Source organism: Hypanus sabinus, chromosome 9, assembly GCF_030144855.1.
Source record: "Hypanus sabinus isolate sHypSab1 chromosome 9, sHypSab1.hap1, whole genome shotgun sequence".
Lineage (NCBI taxonomy): Eukaryota > Metazoa > Chordata > Chondrichthyes > Myliobatiformes > Dasyatidae > Hypanus > Hypanus sabinus.
The window spans coordinates 157,542,651-157,556,581 of NC_082714.1; the positions used below are offsets into that span (position 1 = coordinate 157,542,651).

The 13,931-nt window shown below is 44.0% G+C and overlaps 1 protein-coding gene across 2 annotated transcripts in view; it reads left to right on the plus strand.

The window, feature by feature from the left end:
- Positions 1-13,931, plus strand: part of LOC132399952 (deoxynucleoside triphosphate triphosphohydrolase SAMHD1-like) — a 64,418-nt gene that overhangs the window by 8,439 nt on the left and 42,048 nt on the right. Inside the window, exons 1-4 of one of the 2 annotated variants that reach the window (XM_059980924.1) lie at positions 1,978-2,472; positions 8,407-8,473; positions 11,849-11,918; positions 12,919-13,079. In XM_059980924.1, the coding sequence (XP_059836907.1) occupies positions 2,316-2,472; positions 8,407-8,473; positions 11,849-11,918; positions 12,919-13,079 (455 nt within the window). In that variant the 5' untranslated portion in view covers positions 1,978-2,315. Of the gene's footprint in view, positions 1-1,977; positions 2,473-8,406; positions 8,474-11,848; positions 11,919-12,918; positions 13,080-13,931 lie in introns of those variants that run through there. The other variant, XM_059980925.1, reaches the window with a different exon arrangement.

The following is a 13,931-nucleotide window of genomic DNA, read 5'->3' on the forward strand; positions in this document are numbered from 1 at the left end:
TTGCTATTACTAGGGAGATGGTACTTGGGAAGCTGAAAGATCTGGTGGTAAGTAAGTGACTTGGACCGCGGGGTTCTAAAAGAGGTGTCTGAAGAGACTGTGGAGGCATTAGTAATGATTTTTCAAGAATCTATGGATTCTGGTGTGGTTCCAGAGGACTGGAAATTTGCAAATGTAAATCCACTCTTCATGAAGGGAGGCCAGTAAAGGAAACTAGAAGCTAACTAACTTGACCTTAGTGGTTGGGATTATGTTGGTGTTGATTATTAAGGATGTGTTTTCGGGGTACTTGACAAAATAGGCTTAAGTCAGCATGGTTTCCTCAAGGGAAAATTCTGCCTAATGAAGCTGTTGGAATTTCTTTGAAGAAATAACAAGGAAGATAGACAAAGGAGAATTGGTGGATGTTGTGTCCTTGGATTTTCAGAAGGCCTTTGACGACATTTTGAACATGAGGCTGCTAAGCAAGATGAGAGCCCAAGGTATTACAGGAAAGATACTAGTATGGATAAAGCACTGGCTAATTGACACGAGGCAAAGAGTGGGAATAAAGGGATCCTTTCTGGATTCCCAAACTCAAGAAAATCTGCAGATGCTGATCCAAAGCAACATACACAAAATGCTGGAGGAACTCAGCAGGCCAGGCAGTGTCTATGGAAATAAATAAACAGTCGACATATTGGGCTGAGATGCCAACTGCTTATTCCTCATCAGAGATGAGGAAGACGAAAGTGATGTTAGGATTTATTTAAAGAGGATTAGAATATTAAAGCAAGGATGTAATGTTGAGGCTTTATATGCCATTGGCGAGGCCTCACGGAGTATTGTGAGCAGTTTTGGACCCCTTGTCTAAGAAAGGATGTGCTGACATTGGAGTGGGCCCAGAGGAAGTTCACGAGGATGATTCCTGGAATGAAAGTGTTATCATATGAGCTGTGATTGAAGGCTCACGGCCTGTACTGATGAGGGGAGATCTCATTGAAACCTATCAAATGCTGAAAGGCCTAGATAGAATGGATATGAAGATGACATTTCCTCTGGTGGGTGAGTCTAGGACCAGAGGACGCGGCCTCAAGATAGAGGGTCGACCACTTAGAACAGAGAAGAGGAGGAATTTCTTCGGCCAGAAGGTGGTGAATCTGTGGAATTCATTGCCACAGGTGGCTGTGGAAACCAAGTTATTGAGCATATTCAAGGAGGAGGTTCCTGATCTGTGAGAGGTTATGGGGAGAAGGCAGAAGAATGGGGTTGAGAGGGAAATCATCAGCTGTTCTGATATGTTGGAGCAGACTCAGTGAGCCGAATGGCCCAATTCTGCTCCTATGGAAGGAGGACCAGAGATGTTCTCCTTCAAAGAAAGAGGCTTCCCTTCTTCTACCATCAATGCTGCCATCACCTGCATCTCTCCTATTTCACACACGTCTGCCCTCAACCCATCCACCTGCTGCCACACCAGAGTTAGGGTTCCTCTTGTCCTCACCAAGCACACTCCGCATCCAGCACATAGTTCTCCATAACTTTTTCCTATCTCCAACGGGATTCCACCGCCAAGTACATCTTTCACTCCCCCCACTTTCTGCTTTCCGCAGGGATCGCTCCCTGCGCGATTCCCTTGTCCACTCTTGCCTCCCCACTGACTCCCTCCTGCTACTTACAAGCAGAAGTGCTACACTTGCCCCTACACCATCTCCCTCACTACCATTCAGGACTGCAAAAAATCCTTCCAAGTGTGGCGACACTTCACCCGTGAGTCTGTTGGGGTGATCTACTGTATCCGGTGCTGCCGGTGCAGCCTCCTGTGAGACCCAACGTAGACTGGGAGACGGTTTGCGGAGGACTTTTGCTCCGTCCGCCACAGAAAGCGGGATCTCTCAGTGGCCAGCCATTTCAATTCTACTCCCCATTCCCATTCCCCGTGTCGGTCCAAAGCTTCCTCTGCTGCCGCAACGAGGACACACACAGGTTGGAGGAACAGCACCTGATGGCATGAACTTTGATTTCTGGAAACTCCAGTAATTGCCCCCACCCACGCTTCTTCAGCATTCCCCTTTCCCTCCTCATCAGCTCCCACTGGTTCTCCTCCCCAGGATGCTGAGTTGCTCCAGAATCTTGTGTTCGCCGCTTGGATTTCCAGCACCTGCCGATTTTCTCTCGTTTCTTGTTACCATAATAAGCGCGGAACTGGGCGGGACGTTGAGCGAGTTTGATTGACAGCAGAGGGGTCGGGGAGGGGCTTCACACCCGGCCGTCCCGGGCGGTGCGCAGGCGTAGACGGCATCAGCCCGTTGCATGCCGTGGAGACTCGGAGGAACGAGATGAACGGGGGCGAAATGCGCAAGAGACGGAGGTCCTCGACCCACGAGAGGGAAGATCTGCTGCTGAAAAAGTCGAATTACCTGGAATGGGACGTGGAGGATGTCTGCAGCTTCCTGCGGATGCAAGGCTTGGAAACGTTTGAGCAATTGTTCAGAGGCAAGTATGGAATCAGAGAAACGTGCGAACAAGCAAGCCCGTGCTTGCGCCGGCTCTTTGGGAAAAGCAGTACAGTAGTCCCCCCACTGTTCCGCTAGAGACTCACTCCTTGCAATAGTTTCACCACGTGCCAAAGAGGCCGGCACTTCCTCCCAGTGCTTCATCCTTTTCCTGTACTTAGTGGACCAAACGCACCCAAAGTCCCTGCGAATCTTGCGGAAGCCTTCTCTCTCGCCGCTCTGATCATTTCTGAGCCGTTGTCATCCCTTCATGTGTTTTGCTGCGACATTTCTATTCGGGGTAATATCAGTAACATTGAATGAACGCCCTACGGTGTGGTTGCATAACTTGACATCGCCGGTGCTGCTTTTTATTCACCATGGGGAATGTGAATGTCGCTGCTAAGACCAGCATTTCGAATTCTCTTTGAACTAAATGGCCATTACACATCTCCGGCACCAGCCTACCCGCCATCAAGGATATATACACGGAAAAAGGCCAGTAATTTGAAGGATCCTACCCACCCTGTTTGTCCTACTCCCATCAGGGAAGAGGCTACGTAGCGTCTATCGGGATCACCAGATTCAAAAACATTTACTCCCCCTCTCCCCCGAGCAGTAAGTCTGCTAACACTTCCACACCCCAACCACCACTACCATCATTTCCTGTCAGTTCCCTGGTGTACAGACATTCTTGTGCCTCGCGTCACCTTATGGACATACAGTTAATTTATGTATAAGCTATTTTATGCATCTATATTTGTGTATTTAAATTATTGTGTTCTTTATGTGACTTTTTTATCTTACTATCTCACTTTAAATGTACAGTATTTCTGTTTTTGCACATTCTTTTAACTATTCAATACACTTAATTGATTTACTTGTTTATTATGTTTTATTTCATTTATTATTATTTTCTCCCTCCCTCCCTCATTATGTATTGCATTGAACTGCTGCTGCTAAGTTAACACATTTCACGTCACATGCCGGTGATAATAAACCTGATTCTGATACTGTTCTTTGTGCTGCATCAGATCCGGAGTACGACCACACTTTACACGTTCTCCTTTACACTTGTATATTGGAAATGACATTAAACAATATTGAATATTGTAAGAATCCGCCAGTGGGATTTGTCAGCAACCACGTGAGTCAGAGTATTTAAGGACTGCATTCCTGCTGAAGAGTCAGTCTGAAACCTTGACTGCTTATTCCCCTCCAGAGATGCTACCTGACCTGCTGAGTTCCTCCACATTTTTGTGTGTGTCTTGCTCTGAATTTCCAGCATTTGCAGAATTAATTGTGTTTAAAATTTCTGTTGTTTTTTGTTGGTGGACCAGGTGCTTTTTTTCTGTAATGGTTACTAATTAGATAAGTAGTGCAAAAAAAAGGAAATTTTTAAAAAAAGTGAGGTAGTGTTCACTGGTTCAGTGTCCATTCAGCAATCGGATTGCAGAGGGGAAGAAGCTGATCCTGATTTGTTGAGTGTGTGTCTTCCAGCAATGAGAAGAGGGCATGACCTGGGTGGTGGGTGGTGAAGATCCTTAATGATGGACGCAGCTCCTTGAAGCTAACCTGGAGGCGACAGAGGCTAGTAACCACGATGGGGCTGATGAGTTTACAATGCTACGCAGTTTATTTCGATCCTGTGCAGTAGCTCCCTCCCCCACCCCCGTACCAGATGGTGATGCAGAGAGTCAGGGTGCTCTCTGCGGTACATCTGTAGATATTTGTGAGTGTCTTTGATGACATATCAAACCTCCTCAAATTCAGCAGGAAGCCTTGATAAATTTCCCTAAGGCCTCTTGTAGCTTTTTTTTTGCTGGAGCAGGCAAGTGTGGGAGAATAAAAGTGCAAAGGTGTAGGAAACCTTAAAACAAGTTAGCGTATTAACTCTTGTATTTTGTTTTAAATAGACAATTACAATTTCATTTAAAAATATTAAATTGATGACAGCTTCAAAAGGCAATGCCTCAAGAAGACAGCATCCATCATTGAGGACCCTCTTCTCATTACTACCATCAGGATGGAGCTACGGGAGCCTAAAGATGCAAACTTAATGTTTTAGAAACAGCATCTTCCCCTCCGCCATCAGATTTCTGAATGGACTATGAGCGCCACCTCCCTATTTTTTGCTCTGTTTATTATTTTGTATATTGTTTAATGATATTTACTTGGGCTCTGAGCTCCCAGTGGAGCATAGGCTGTTGATGACCGTCTATCCCCATCATCCAAAGTCGATGGTCTGGTTGGAGTTTATCAACGTTTCTTCAATCCACTGTATCCACTGTACAGGGGATTGGCCTGGATAGCTTCCCCAGATCCCTGTTTGCCAGCCTTACCTGTTTCCACTGTCGTGGTTACTTGAAATGACCAGGAGACGCAGACAATTCTTCGAGAAGTTTAAACCTTTATTTGCAAACAAAGGCTGGGGCAATCAATGAACTTGTCACCGCAAGTCCACCGAGCTCCGGTGTACAGCATTCTTTATAGCAATTTCTTATCTCAGTTACATTTCGGTTTCATCAGCATACCCAATCAAGTTTTAGTTGCACATCATCTATACATTAACTAATCAATCGCTCTTGCCTAGCTCTCGGTGCACCACCAGTATTTCTCTCCAGTTCGCATTGGGGCCCCATTCCTGGCCAAGGTTATTTTTTCAGACAACCTCCCACACATTACATTCCTGCTCGTACCATCCTGTCTGCCACCGTTATCTCTTACTAAACAAAGGCTGGGTGTAATACATGGAGTACATTTCAGCTAATCAGTGCTGCTAGCTAAACAGGTGTTCTGTAATTGCCACAGTATATGCAGCTAAGAGAGTACAAAGTATCTAGTTAAAACAATACATAGCAAAATGTGTCTAGTAAAATAATACATAGTAATATTCAGTACATAGGAGTGATTACATAGTGTAGTAAATAGCTAGTACATAGTGGTTATATTTCAGGTATATATAGTGATAATGTCAGGTATATTTCTCAATACCACCTCTTGCAACCAGGACGTAGGGTTCCACTTTGAGAGACATTTTTTATTATAAAGTATAGTAAACTTTTGTCTTTTTTTTTGCTGCCACAGAAGAACAAATTTTGCGATCCGTGTCTGATAATAAATCTGATTAATGAATCAGACAGAATCTGTTCTGTTCTCACTGATCTGTATATTGTGAAAATTTTTGTTTCTTAGCAATAGTACAGAGCAAGATAAGTGTGAGGTGCTACATTTTGGTAAGACTAATCAAAATAGGACATACATGGTAAATGGTAGGGCATTGAGGAATGCAGTAGAACAGAGTGATCTAGGAATAATGGTGCATAGTTCCCTGATGGTGGAATCTCATGTGGATAGGGTGGTGAAGAAAGTTTTTGGTATGCTGGCCTTTATAAATCAGAGCTTTGAGTATAGGAGTTGAGATGCAATGTTAAAATTGTACAAGGCATTGGTGAGGCCAAATTTGGAGTATTGCGTACAGTTCTGGTCACCGAATTATAGGAAAGATGTCAGCAAAATAGGGTACAGAGGAGATTTACTAGAATGTTACCTGGGTTTCAGCACCTAAGTTACAGAGAAAGGTTGAACAAGTTAGGTCTTTATTCTTTGGAGTGTAGAAGGTTGAGGAGGGACTTGATAGAGGTATATAAAATTATGAGGGGGATAGATAGAGTTGACATGATTCAAATAAGAGGACATGAGTTGAGAGTTGGGGGCAACACGAGGGGGAGTGGTAGCTGTGTGGAACGAACTTCCAGTAAAAGTGGTAGAGGCAGGTTCGATATTATAACCATATAACCATATAACAATCACAGCATGGAAACAGGCCATCTCGGCCCTCCTAGTCCGTGCCGAACTCTTAATCTCACCTAGTCCTACCTACCCGCACTCAGCCCATAACCCTCCACTCCTTTCCTGTCCATATACCTATTCAATTTTACCTTAAATGACACAACTGAACTGGCCTCTACTACTTCTACAGGAAGCTCATTCCACACAGCTATCACTCTCTGAGTAAAGAAATACCCCCTCATGTTTCCCTTAAACTTCTGCCCCCTAACTCTCAAATCATGTCCTCTCGTTTGAATCTCCCCTACTCTCAATGGAAACAGCCTATTCACGTCAACATTCACATCAATATTGTCATTAAAAAAAAAATCGGATAGGTATATGGACAGGAGAGGAATGGAGGGTTATGGGCTGAGTGCAGGTAGGTGGGACTAGGTGAGAGTAAGTGTTCATCACGGACTAGATGGCCTGTTTCTGTGCTGTAATTGTTAAATGGTTATAAAAATAATCATACATTACAAAATAAGTAGTGCAAGTAATGTTCATGATCACTCAGGAATCTGCTGGCAAAGGGGAAGGAGCTGTTCCTAAATCACTGAGTGTGGGTCTGCAAGCTCTAGTTCCTCTTTCCCAATAGTAGTAACAAGAAGAGGGCATGTCCCAGATGTTTATGGTCCTTAGAGATAGATGCCACCCCTTCTTGAGATGCCATCTTTTAAAGACGGCCTAGATGATGGGGAGGGTTGTGCCCGTGATGGGGGCTGGCTGAGTCTACAACCTTCTGCAGCCTTTTACAATCCTGTGTATTGGAGCCTCCGCATCAGGTGATGAAACAGCCAGTTAGAATAGCCCAAAGAATATCTAGAGCAGGGGTTCTCAACCTGGATCCATGGACCCCTCGGTTAATGGTGGGGGTCTGTGGGATTAAAAAGATTGTGAACCCCTGATCTAGAGAAGTTTGCAAGAGTCTGAAATGGAAAAATTGAAACTAACAAGGCTGGTTGAGAATGTGCTGAATAAGTTGAACATAATTCCATCATTAAACAAAGGTTGATAGCATATAAAAACAGGAATTCATGATGGAACTTTATAGAGTGTCCTCACTTCATATCTGGCCACAGTAGATGGAGAAAATGGGGGCATTAAGAGAGGGTCCAACAATGATCTTTAATAGTGTGGTGAGGGACTACAGTTACAAAGAGAGATTTGGGAGTTTGGGGTTTGTGTTAGAAGGCAAACAAGACATTTGAGAGAACAGGACATAGAACATTACAGTACAGTAGAGGCCCTTACCTCCATGATATTAACTTACTCTATGATCAATCTAACCTCTGCATTACTGTTTATTTCCTGATCCTTGGGGCTCTTCTGGGAATCAGGAATGATGAGATCCCAGTTTATTCAGAGTACAAATGGATATATGAATACTAAGCAAACTAAAGATCTAAGAAACAATGCCGAGAGGTTTAAGACAAAGGAATGGAGATGGCACTTACGTGATTTTTTTAAATGAGGGAAATTCCTTGGGGATAAATTAGTTAATAGGTGACATAATTAAACCAGTTACGTCACATGGGTAATGTGTTTATACTTAGCCAAAAAAAGATGAGAAAAGTGATAAACTGCCTGCTATACCGTTTTCTGCCAGTGAATGTGAAAAATATGAGTTTGTTTAAAAAGTACAAATCTCATAAAAAGTATTATTTAAAAAAAGTGGTTTCCAACACGTCCCTCGTGGGCCTCCATTTTTCTAGTTTTAAATTTTTTTTAACAGGACAGTGCTGAGTAGGGCCTTCAAGCCACACTGTCCTAGCATCCCCGACAACCCCAATTTAACCCTAACCTAATCATGGGGCAATTTACATTGACCTATTAACCTACCCGGTATGTCTTTGGACCGTGGGAGAAACCAGAGCACCTGGGAAAACACACACATTCCATGGGGAGGATATACAGACTGTGTGGGAATTGAACTCCAAACTCCACCCCAAACTGTTACACCACTGTTGCACCCTTTCATCGCAAGAGTCTCTTTAACTCTCACTGTGTGTATCCGTATAGGTGTCTATGAAATGATGTGAGTTCTGAGGTTTCTTATTGACCACACTTTGAATTTTGTTGTCCCCCATCCACCGTCTCTCCCCAGATGAAAAGTTATCCGGCGCTGCACTGCCCTATTTGGCGGAACATGATTTGGCACAGCTGGGTGTGAGGTAAGCAAAACAATTGTGTCATGTATGTTGTGTACCTGAGCCGGAGTCCCAAGGAAGTGAAATTATAGAATTGTATACAGAACAGAAACAGGCCCTTCAGCCCATTTAGTTCATTCCAACCTGGCCCTCTGCCTAGTCGCATCCAACTGCACCTGAACCCTTCATACCCCTCCCATCATGTACTTAGCCAAACTTCTCTTAAATGTTGCAATTGAGCCTGCATCTATCACTTCCACTGGCAGTTCCTTCCATTCTTGCACCACCCTCGGAGTGAAGGATTTCCTCCCCTCAGAATCCCCTTAAATCTTTCAACTTTCAACCTAGCCCTATGACCTCTTGGTCTTGTCTCACCCAACCTGAGGGGTAAAAGCATGCACACATTGACCCTATCCATATCCCTCAATTTTGTATACTTCTCATTCTCTACCCTATTCAGTCTTTTCCCGTTACTCAGGTCCTGGCATCATCCTTGTATTTTTTTTCTGCACTCTCTCAAGCTTATTGATATCTTTCCTGTAGGTAGGTGACCAGAATTGCAATACTACAAATGCTTTAAATTTGGTCTCACCAGCATCTTGTACAACTTCAAAGTCACATCCCAATTCCTGTCCTCAATACTTTGATTTATGAAGCCCGATGTGCCAAGTACTCTCTTCACTCCCCTTTAAAGAACTTACGGCTCTGTATTCCCAAGGATGAGAGAAATGATGGATGCAGCAAAAGAACTTTCCCAAAAGGGTGAAGGACATTGGAATTCTCATCCCTGTGATCCCTGGCTGCAGCCTGTTTGGTTGATGCAGTGGTCCTCCAGCTGATGCACGGACCCAGGTCTCATGGCTTCCCCAGGTTCGATTCTGTCTTGGGTGGTGTCCATGTGGAGTTGCATGATCACCCTGGGACTGCATTTCCCCCTCTGAGTGCCCCTAGTTTCCTCCTATAGCCCCAAAGACCAGCTGGTTGGTAGGTTTAATGTCCTCTGTAAATTACTGATTGTTCAGGAGTTAACATGAGAATCGATGGGACTAGGAAGAACAACAGTTTGGCATGAACTAGGGCCAAAAGGCTTGTTCCTGTATTGTAGTGCTTTGAGGGTTGCTTATGACCCCGTCAATGTCAGGTTACATCTTAACTTTATGCAGTAAATTTTGGATAATAGCCAACAGCCAGACATACTTGGTCAGCGATTTTAAGAAGCACTCGTTCCTGCACGATACACAAAATTAGAATTGCATGTCTATAGTCAGTTCCTCTATGATCTTGGATAAAGGTCAACGATATCTTATCACTGGCATGATCTATTGATAGCTATTGTTAACTAGCACAAGCAGTGCATTGCCTGAATCTCTTCCTGTCATCCTGAAGACCCAAGCCTTGAGCAATAATTTGCTAGTCAAGCTTGACGCAAAATTTAATTCGAAGTGTAATTTTCCTCTTGATTTATCTTACACAGTACCTCCTCCTCGATGGCAGTAATGAAAGAGGGAGAAGATAGGAAAGACTTAGAGGAGTACAGGCAGATAGAACTAGATTAAATTACACAAACTCAGCAAGTCAGGCAGCATCTATGAGGGCAATAAACAGTAGAATTTCAGCCTGTATTGGAAAGAAAGGGGGAAGACGTTAGAATAATAGCGTTGGGGCAGGGAAGGAAGTTAGTCAGAAGGTGATAGGTGAAGGCAGGTGGGTAAGAAAGGTAAAGCCTTTTGGGAAAGAATTAGATGACGGTATAGTAACAAGAACCGTACACCTGCTCCAGCTGTTACGTTGTTGATTTAATGTAGTCAATGTACTTTGATCCCTGAATTATGTTAGTTGCAAGGGCAGTACATACACTCGGTGACCATTTTATTAGGTACACCTGTACACCTTGTTAATGGAAAAAGCTCAGCATTAATGTAATGAGCATGATACACATTAATGATCAGGAAGTGGGGTCTGAGTGTAGTGTATTTAAGTTTGCTGATGACACCTAATTGAATGGAAAAGCAAATTGTACAGAGGAAACAGAGTCTGCACAGAGGTATAGAGAGCAGGCAAGGGTCTGGCAGATGGAGTACAATGTTGGTAAATGCGTGGTCATCCAATTTGGAAGGGAAAATGAAAGATCCGATTATGATTTAAATGGTAAAAGATTGCAGCATGCTGCTGTGCAGAAGGACTTGGAAGTGCTTGTGCATGAATCACAAAAGATTGGTTTGCAGGTGCAGCAGGCTATCAAGAGGTTAAATGGAATGTTGGCCTTCATTGCTAGAGGGACTGAATTTAAGAGCAAGGAGGTTATGCTGCAACTGTACAGGGAACTGGCATCTAGTGTACTGCTTGTAGTTCTGGTCTCCTTACTGGAGGAAGGATATACTGGCTTTGGAGACATTGCAGAGGAGGTTCACCAGGTTGATTCCAGAGAAGAGGGGGTTAGACTATGAGGAGAGACTGTGGCCTAGATGAGAGGAGATCTTATAGAAACATATAAAATTATGAAAGGGATAGATAAGACAGATGCAGGAAAGTTGTTTCCACTCGTAGGTGAGACTAGAACTAGGGCACATAGCCTCAAGATTCTGGGGAGTAGAAACTGCTTTTCCCAGAGAGTGGTGAATCTGTGGATATCTCTGCCTAATGAAGCAGTTTTGACTACCTCAATAAATATATTTAAGACGAGGTTGGATAGATTTTTGCATAGTAGAGGAATTAGGGGTAATAGGAAGAAGTCAGGTAGGTGGAGATGAGTCCATGGCCAGATCAGTCATGATCTTATTGAATGGCGGAGCAGGCTTGATGGGCCAGTTGGCCTACTCTTGCTGCTAATTCTTATGTTCTTATGTAATAAAGTGGCATCAACTCAATGTGTAAAACCAGGCAGACATGGTCAAATGGTTTACATGTTGTTCAGGGCAAACCTCAGAATGAGGAAGAGATGACTTTGACCATGGAATGATTGTTGATGCCAGGCAGGGTGGCTTGAGTATCTCAGAATCTACTGATCTCCTGGGATTTTCACACACAACTGTCTCTGGAGCTTACAGAGAATGGTGTGAAAAACAAAAAAAACATGCAGTCCTGGGGAGGTCAGTGGAGAATGGTCAGATTGGTTCAAACTGGACAGGAAGGTGACAGTAACTCAAATAACTACATGCTACAACAGTGGCGTGCAGAAGAGCATTCTGAATGTATAACACGTCAAACCTTGCAGCAGCAGAAAGCCGTGAACATACACTCTGGCCACTTTTATTAGGCACAGGTCGTACCTGATAAAGTGCCCTCTGTGTGGGTGTTCAAGTTGTGTTGGACGTTGCGTGGATGTACTTTGTTGTGTATCACTGTCCCCTCGTTGCTAGGGAGATGACTGATGAGGTTGCTCTTCTAATTTCCATCTAGCACCCTGGGAGATCGAATAAAACTTATCAATTCTATCGATGCCCTCTGGAAGAGCCCTATTGACGCGAAGGTAAGGTAACAGCTCTGGTGGGCAATGTTCCCTCTAAGGTGTACACGTGTGCACGCTCACGCATCTTTTGCTACTAGTGCACAAAGGAATTTAAACTGCACGTGACAGACTGTCACCCTCTACCTCATTGGCATGTCAAGTATATTTCACAATCATACACAATCACATTTCCTTTTCTGTTATCTGATGTGGACAGTGTTGACAACATGGAGTTTGCAATGATTTATTTGCAGATTTTTAGAAATGACTTATTTACACTTTTTTATTGAAGGAATTATTCACTGCGCACATATTATTGTCACTGGGCAAAAAAAAAATTGCACAGCACAAGTTTTTTGTGCACCCTGGGCATTACAAATTAGAGGGAACATTGGTGGTGGGGGATAAGAGCTCGCTCACCAGGTTTCTGTAGACTATCACTCACGTTCAGTCACAGGAGTGTTAAGTGTTTGCCGTGGGTTGAAATCTGATAGAGGTCAGGGTTTTTGTGGCAACAGTACAGTGCAATATGTTAAAAAAAATTTACTGTAAGGTATGATAAGAAATTTGACAAAAAATAATCAGAGCAAAAATACTGAGGTAATATTCTTGGGTTCACAAACCATTCAAGAATCTGCACAGAGGGGAAGAAATTGTTCCTAAAACGTTGAATGTCTGTCTTTGTTCAGTCTGTCCTGAAGCACGGTCTTGGCCTGAGTCATCAGCCAATCAGTTTTGCCTCAGCAGATGCTGCCTGACCTGCTGAGTTCACCAGCAGTTTGTTTTTTGCTCCAGATTCCAACATCTGCAGTCCTTTTTGTCAACGATGACTGATCTGCCAGGTTCTTGTGAGGGAAAATGAATTCCAATAATCTTGCAGTAGCTGGGCTGCTTGGAGATTTCATTGTTTCCCATCCCATCTCAGACTTGCAGCGTCTACCATATTTGATTTACGCAGTTTGCAACCGTACTTGTGGTGGTGCCTTGTGATGTGAGCAGAGACCTTTCAATTCCCCCACAGGTGTTCAACGACCCGATCCACGGCCACATTGAGATGCACCCACTGCTGGTCCGCATCATAGACACGCTGCAGTTCCAGCGTCTCCGCTTCATTAAGCAGCTCGGGGCGACGTACTTTGTGTATCCCGGAGCCTCCCACAACAGATTTGAGCACTCCATCGGGTAAGTACTCAGGGAGATTCCAACACCCTATTGGGTAAGGACTTGGGGAGATTTAAGCTCTTCATTGGGTAAGGACTGGGAGAGCAATCCAGTAAGTTAGCTTGATCAGTTGATGAGTTGTCAGCTGTGGGTCTTCTTGCAAGGTAAGCTCCATCTCCCGACAATAGACAGACCCCACGCTTGTTAGGAATACGATGGGTCTCTGGACTGTGTGAGCATTGTAACCAAGTCACAGATCAGTGTCCTGTTGTTGCTGAGAGCCAGGGAACACCAAGGCAATTTCACTGCTCCCTCCACCCACTACCCCTTACCAACCACTCTACCATCTGCGAAACACTCCAACTGAACTCTGGAGAAATACGATGTGAATTCTTTGTCTGTGTTCCATGGAGCTCTTAGTCTGTGCTTACTGTGGTTTGTAAAGAGCTTCCTAATATTAACTGAGAGTGCATAGTCCAACAGGCAGACAGTGACACGTATTACTGAGTGTGGCTGAGACCCATGAGACTGTGTGGAACAAAGTGGGGAGTGGGCACAGAACTGAGATCAAAACAGAGAAGGCAACACTGAACCCAGCTGTATGTCGACTCTTTGTTTATGAACTTCCCTTTTCAATGGACCTCTAAGCTGGGGAACATTGGGTCAGCTTCTTGCAATCTGAACTGTTCCATATCTTTTCTGCTTGCCTTAATTTTATTAATTGGTTAAGTTTGGCATTCACGTCAAACCAGTTAACGAGGCACACACCCTCTCTACTGGGTGATGGTTCTGTAGCAACTGTTTTGTGAAGCCCCACCACCCCTACAGGGACATTGGCTGCCTGCTGAAGCTCACCAGAGTCCTCTGGATTGG